General features: G+C 33.0%; 1 protein-coding gene across 3 annotated transcripts in view; it reads right to left on the bottom strand.

Moving 5' to 3' along the window:
- LOC137632515 (uncharacterized) overlaps positions 1–7,350 on the bottom strand; it is a 315,753-nt gene that overhangs the window by 44,388 nt on the left and 264,015 nt on the right. For all 3 annotated transcript variants that reach the window (XM_068364480.1, XM_068364481.1, XM_068364479.1), the window contains 3 exons: positions 5,614–5,823; positions 3,186–3,298; positions 1,299–1,481 (listed from right to left, as the gene is read on the bottom strand). In XM_068364480.1, coding sequence (XP_068220581.1) covers positions 1,299–1,481; positions 3,186–3,298; positions 5,614–5,823 — 506 coding nt within the window. The remainder of the gene's footprint in view (positions 1–1,298; positions 1,482–3,185; positions 3,299–5,613; positions 5,824–7,350) is intronic.

The raw sequence follows: 7,350 nt of genomic DNA on the forward strand, positions 1-7,350 counted from the left end.
CCAAAAGTGGGTCAGCAGATGACAGAGAAAGTATAGTATGATCCTTATTGCATAGTCCAATGGCACCCAAAGATTACAAGGTCACATCTCCAATGTCAGCTTTGGTTAACTGCAACCGAACTACCTGGCCTGAAACACAGTCACCCAATTTGGAACCCAATAAAGAAGACACATCACTATCGATAGTCCCAGAAAACAAGTCATGAACTGACTAAATTACCTATCAATTTCCATACAGGTCACATGTATTTACACTATGTCAGCTTGAACTAATGGAAAAACAGGGGGAACAAACTGTGGGTGAAGAGATGAAATATGAATGGGTGGAGGAGTCCCCAACAGCTGAAAAGACATGAAGCTTAAGGATGCACTGCTAAGCCAAGGTTCTATAAGCTTCTTATAAGTACCATCCCTAACAATTCTTTCTTTCAACTTTAGAAAGGATGAAAAACCATTCTACAGAACCCTGCATGCTCATCACATCTATTACATCATTTGACAAAATCCTCACCTCTACAAAAAAAAAAAATACAAATTGCTAGTGGTTGTTATGAAGCATTACATGCTTATTGCAAAAGGGGAGCAAAGTACTTGAAATGGGATAAATCATTAAGATTGAGGAAAACCTCTCAGCTGATATATCCTAAATAATTAGGGGTAAATGCAAGAATATCGATGTTAAACAATACCATAAACCAAATCATAAGCTCTACATTAGATTTAATTCTACTACTGCAGACTCCAAGCAAAAGAAATAAAAGTCGTAACGAAAGCAGATGACAATACAAAGAAACCTACCAGTGATGGAGTGCAAACAATCAAATGCGTTATTTTAAAGCCTATTGAAAACTTGAATTTCTTTTTTTCAGTAAGCTGACTGCCAGATTAATTCAGTATAGCAAATTAATATGGTAAGATTCATTTAATATATACTGTATACAATATATATATATATATATATATATATATATATATATATATATATATATATATATATATATATATATACATACATTTAATTTATATATAATATAATTATATGCAGTACTGTATACAATATATATATATATATATATATATATATATATATATATATATATATATATATATATTTAAACTTCATTATGGAATCACTATACTGTAGTTAATATTAAATTGCGTAAAATAATAAAACAATCTTCAGAATCATTTGTGGAGTTATTAGACAAATCTATTCAAATAAGACATTTCAGCATGAATCACTTCTGACTTCCACAAAAACTAATGTTAACCTAAAGATTCAATTACAAGTAACTCACGTGGCAAATCTTCCGTGCCGACGTTAGGTCAAAGCGATCAGGGAAGAACGTAATCGTTCTGGTCTTTTCATTACAAAAGTCCTTACGAGCATACGTAATCCAACGGACGTCACCATGAATCTTCCAAGACTGGTTTGACCATGGTAGGGCATCGCCCTCCTCCAAGTACTTGCAGTTAGCCATCTATAACCATAAAACGTTATTAAGAAACTGTTAGAATACAGACTCTCCCATCAAATATTGAAGGTAAAATATGGGAAAAGTGTTTTCTGAAAGTAAATGTATTTTCATTAATCAATTATATTCGTCACAAATTGTACTACATTTACAAAAATGTGCAGTTATCTTCAATATTACAAAAATATTGTGAACTTACAATTTTAATTGAATCGTCTGCACAGGGTAAGACTAGAGACGGTACATATGGCAAAAATTCATAACCCCATATCCATTTCCCTACTAAACTACTAAAAATCTATATACTGTATCAATATAAATATGCTCCAAAAGCAAATGTATTTTTCGTTACGTTAATTCAAAAGGTGAAACAAAACAACTGATACACAATGTTACATATTTTGTAAACTTCATATACCTAAAAACTGGTAATTACCGGATGTAAAGTAAGTTCAATGGCATCAAAGGGAGTAGAAGAATTGAACATAAAATACTTTCTATGGAGCTCAAAGGGTTCAATGCATAAGAAACCCCCGGGTCTTACACAAGGTAAGGCAATCTATACAGACAGACAAACAGACCTTAATTTAATATTATCTAATTTCACTGACTACTTCATTTATATTTATGATTAACTTATAAGACCCTACAGTGACTGACATATAGAGTAAGGTCAATGAATCAAATCTTTATAACGGGGGTAATATTAGTACAATTTCCCTCTATTTTAGATGACAATTGCCAACTTTTTTTTACTTGTCAACCTGATTTGTTTTTTAATGCCTCTTGGTTATGATTGAAAAAGTTTTTACATTAATGTAACTTAATCTATTGGGAAAGTTCATTTCAAATTGTCTGAATGTAATTTCTTACTTTTTTCATACAAATGATAAAAATATCTGAGCGTAATTTCTTAATTTCTAATGTGAATGATAATAAACAACTGAACATAATTTCTTATATTTTATACAAATGATAAAAAATAACAAAGCTCCATTAAAAATGAATATCTCCAGTTGCATAATACTCACACAGTACTATAATTAAGAATTGGGTGTCCAAGTATTCCATAAAATATTGATCAGCAACTTAAAAGTTATAAAGAAATACCAAACATATTTGAAATTGGAGTTAGATCAATTGTTTTCTGTAAAAAATAATTTCCATTAAATTTTTTCCTTCTAATCCTGTGGTGGTTTTGGTTTTAAACAGTGGACTTGAATGTAATTTGGTATCTTTTACACTGTCATTAAATATAGTTTAATAGATATTTCATATATTTCACAACAGTTCCTTAACTAGATCATCACAAGGACTCTCCAAAATCAAACCAGTGTTCTCTAGTCTTGGGTAGTGCCATAGCCTCTGTACCATGGTCTTCCACTGTCTTGGGTTAGAGTTCTCTTGCTTGAGGGTACACTCAAGCACACTATTATATCTTATTTCTCTTCCTCTTGTTTTATTAAAGTTTTTATAGTTTATATAGGAGATATTTATTTTAATGTTTTACTGTTCTTAAAATATTCTATTTTCTTTTCCTCACTGGGCTATTTTCCCTGTTGGAGCCTCAGGGCTTATAGCATCCTGCTTTTCCAACTAGGGTTGTAGCTTAGCTAGTAACAATAATAATAATAATATGAGTACATGAACCAAAGGGAATTGCAAAATGGGTTAACTAATAGTGCAGGCAAATCTTTCCTGGTTCCTTACCATCTTCATGAGATCTTGGTCCAGACTCCTTGACCAGAAATTCAGATCTGTGATTTCCCCGCTGTAGCTTTGGTCCCTCTGAAAACCTCCTCCAAGAGAGTCCTGTTCTTGTCCTGGAAAATATCATGGTACTTTTAAATGTTTTGGCTTATGTTTGGTTGCCAAGTGGTTAGTAATTATAGTCCATTTCTTTTATCGAGGCAGATTTGCTCCGACTCGCAGCGGTGCCCTTTTAGCTCGGAAAAGTTTCCTGATCGCTGATTGGTTAGAATTATCTCGTCCAACCAATCGGCGATCAGGAAACTTTTCCAAGCTAAAAGGGCACCGCTACGAGTCGGTGCAAATCTGCATCGCTAAAAGAAATTGACTATAGTTGTTATCTTGCTGAGCAAAATGGAAATATTGAATTATTACAGATGATAAAATAAGATATTTTATCTTCCGTAAAGATGCTTGCTCCATTTGTGACCATCAAAGGCATTAAAAAAATATGCTTTAATTTACAAGAAATTTACACTATTTCAAACAACAATCTATTCATTCTTGAGGGAGATCACCTGGGGGATTTGCACAATTCATATTAGGCGAGACACTACACATTCTCAGTTATAAAATTAAAGACTATTTAGAAAAAGTAGATTTACTAGATCATGATCTCTATGTATAGTAAACACAAATAACAACCACTCTTATTCATGGTATCATTTACTCAAATTAACTTAAAAAATACTTCATTATGTACAATCAAGGGAAAATATACCCCTGCCCTATCATGCTTCTCTTCATAAATTTAGTAGTACAGTAAACAAATCTTTTCATTTTAGAATGCTTAGTTCCCCATACATCGTACATATTTTGTACAGCATATCTTAAGTATTACCAAGTCACTACAGGGGTATATAATAACCTTGAACATCTCTCTTAAATCTAGCCTTTCACACAAGTTCTTAAAAAATGTGTAATGGCTACCCAACTCATACTTTGCTTATAATTCGCAAGTCCAAAAACAGAAGGATGACCTGGTGAGCGCGAGTGGTAGGTGTCGGTAGGGTAACCCAACTGTATTCTCTAGGGCCTGTCACGGCCCTCCCCCTTTGATGAAGGGATTATCTAAATGGAAGACAGCCTGTGAATAGTGTTTTACAAACGCCCTTGTTAGATATACGACACCAACAAGGTGCTCGCGCGAGGGTTGTAACCTCTGCATTCCATGCTTTTAATTTTCTCTGGTATATTTGGAAGATTTATATCAGAAAAAGTACAAAGAAGGACTTTTTCACCGGCCGTCACAGGTCGACCCCGAAATAGATTTTTCCTTCGTCAAAATCCCTTAATTCCTTTGCCAATCCACAAAACATTTCTCTTGTTCAATACAGCATTAATCTGTAACATCGGAATTCTAAACAATACAATGTAATTAAAGTATTTATATGGATAGATGTATCTATTATTTCTGAGTAAATCATTGTACACTGAAGATACATAGTAAATCACAGGTATGTAAAATGACATAGTCATCCTGTGCATTTCAAAGAAATAGCACCCAAAAGAGATAAATTAAAGGTTAAAGGTGTCTGGTTTCAGTTCCAGTTCCATCAGAATAGATGCTCACCAGAACGTCAGCCGGGAAAGCCCAATCCCCCACTGTGGTGCCCTACCACAGCAGTAGCCTCCCCAGTAAACAGCTTAAACTCACGGCCCTGGGCGGGGATCGATCTCTTGCCACGCGAATGCGAGGCAAACACGTTACCACTGTACTAGCCAGAAGGCCTTATATTACAGCTGTATAAAAATATGCTACAATTTAATGTTAAGAATACCACATTAAACTCACACGTAAACATTGATTCTGCATTTAAGCTCAGTAGATTATCATTAAGAATTTACCAATATGTTTTATGCATTTCAGTTTAAAATATTTAGATCAATAAAATTAAAATTTCATCTTAGAAATGGCTTTAACACTCCAAACTTCAAATTCATGCAAAAACTTACCTATGATATAAACTCCATTTCCCAAAAGAGGACAAGTTTTTTATGGGAAATCTTACCTATGATATAAACTCCATTTCCCAAAAGAGGGAAAGTTTTTAATGGAGAAACTTACCTATGATATAAACTCCATTTCCCAAAAGAGGGAAAGTTTTTAATAGGAAATCTTACTTATGATATAAACCCTATTTCCCAAAAGAGGGAAAGATTTTAAAGGGGAAACTTACCTATGATATAAAATCCATTTCCCAAAAGAGGGAAAGTTTTTAATGGAGAAACTTACCTATGATACAAACTCCACTTCCCAAAAGAGAACAAGTTTTTAATGGGAAATCTTACCTATGATATAAACTCCATTTCCCAAAAGAGGGAAATCTTACCTTTGATATAGACTCCATTTCCCAAAAGAGAACAAGTTTTTAATGGGGAAACTTACCGATGATATAAACCCCGTTTCCCAGAAGAGGATAAGTTTTTAAAGGGAAAGTCCCATTTGCATCAAGCTCCCCATTCACGAAGATGGCCCACTCTCCTGTAGTGTAATTGTAACGGAAGCAGAAGAGGACCCAGGATCTCAGAGGGGTCTGGAAAACGCTCTCAGCCCAGATGCTGTGGAGCGCCACCTTGTAGCCAGTCATGCGGTGGTCTGGAAAACGAAACAATATCTGATCAAATCAAATTCTAGTACAAGAACCAAAATCTGATAAAAAATGGTAAAAAACCAAAGTCTGATAAAACAAAATATGATAAAAAACAAATTCTGGTAAAAGAAACAAAATCTGATAAAAAAAAATACTGGTAAAACAAACAAAATTAGATAAAAAAAAATACTTGTAAAAGAAGCAAAATCTGATTAAAAAAATATTGGTAAAAGAAGCAAAATCTGATAACAAAAATACTGGTAAAAGAAGCAAAATCTGATGAAAAAAATACTGACAGAAGAAGCAAAATCTGATAAAAAAAAATACTGGTATAAGAAACAAAATCTGATCAAGAATACTGGTAAAAGAAGCAAAATCTGGTAAAAACTAATTCTGGTATGGAACAAAATATGGTAAAAAAAAATTCTGGTAAAAGAAACAAAATATGGTAAAAGACAAATTCTGGTAACATAAACAGAATACTATAGAATTACAATAATATGGTAAAAGACAAAACCTGGTAAAAGAAACAAATTAATGATGATTACCAGGTCATGCTTCTAGAAAACCTCAAATCAATCAATCAATCACTTCACAGAAACCTAGAGTTTTATGTAATTGTGATCATGCTATGTTTTAGAGACCCTTTTCTATAATGAAAAATACCTATTTTGTAATAACATCAACACATCTTACTTTAAATTCTATTCCTTGTCGTATACATTTTTTTACATGAATATTCACACTATATTACACACTTTTAATATATCAAAATGTTAGTTACAGTGAATGAATGATCATTAACCCTTTTACCCCCAGGCTATTTGGAAATTTCCAACCCTTAACCTCCAAGGGGTTATTTTTTTCCTAGCACATTTTGCAGTATATTTTTTTTTTTAAATTGCTTTAACAGCCTTACTTTTTGTCATAGAGAGGTCAGGTTGGTCTCATTCTCTTGGAAAATGCCTGAATTTTCTCAAAAAATTATCAAAAATATGAAAAAAAAAAAAATTTATAGCATTTTTTTGCAAGGACGTACCGGTACATCCATGGGGGTAAAGGGATGGCTTTTGTGAAACGTACCAGTACGTCCTTTGGGGGTAAAAGGGTTAATTAGTATAGATTTATCAGCAGTCCCTCTCTTGTACAGTAAGAATATGGACGTAGGCTTCTGTGCTAAGATGGTAATAAAAAAAACTAAAAACCTGATTGAACTAATAAAGAAAAGAAACAATGATAAGTGAAATAGCTCTAGAGAATAATTCATTATACAATAGAAAATGTTCAGTGAAATCATTCTAGTTCCATAGCCTCTGTACCATGGTCTTTCGCTGTTTTGGATTATGGTTCTCTTGCTTGAGGGTACACTCGGGCACAATATTCTATTTCATTTCTCTTCATCTTGCTTTTTCTAAGATTCTATAGATTATATATTAAAGATCTGTTTTAATGTTGTTACTGTTCATACAATATTTTATATTGTTCATTATTTCTCTTGTAGTTTATTAACTCATTTCCTTTCCTCACTGAGC

The sequence above is a fragment of the Palaemon carinicauda genome, chromosome 41 (assembly GCF_036898095.1).
Source record: "Palaemon carinicauda isolate YSFRI2023 chromosome 41, ASM3689809v2, whole genome shotgun sequence".
Lineage (NCBI taxonomy): Eukaryota > Metazoa > Arthropoda > Malacostraca > Decapoda > Palaemonidae > Palaemon > Palaemon carinicauda.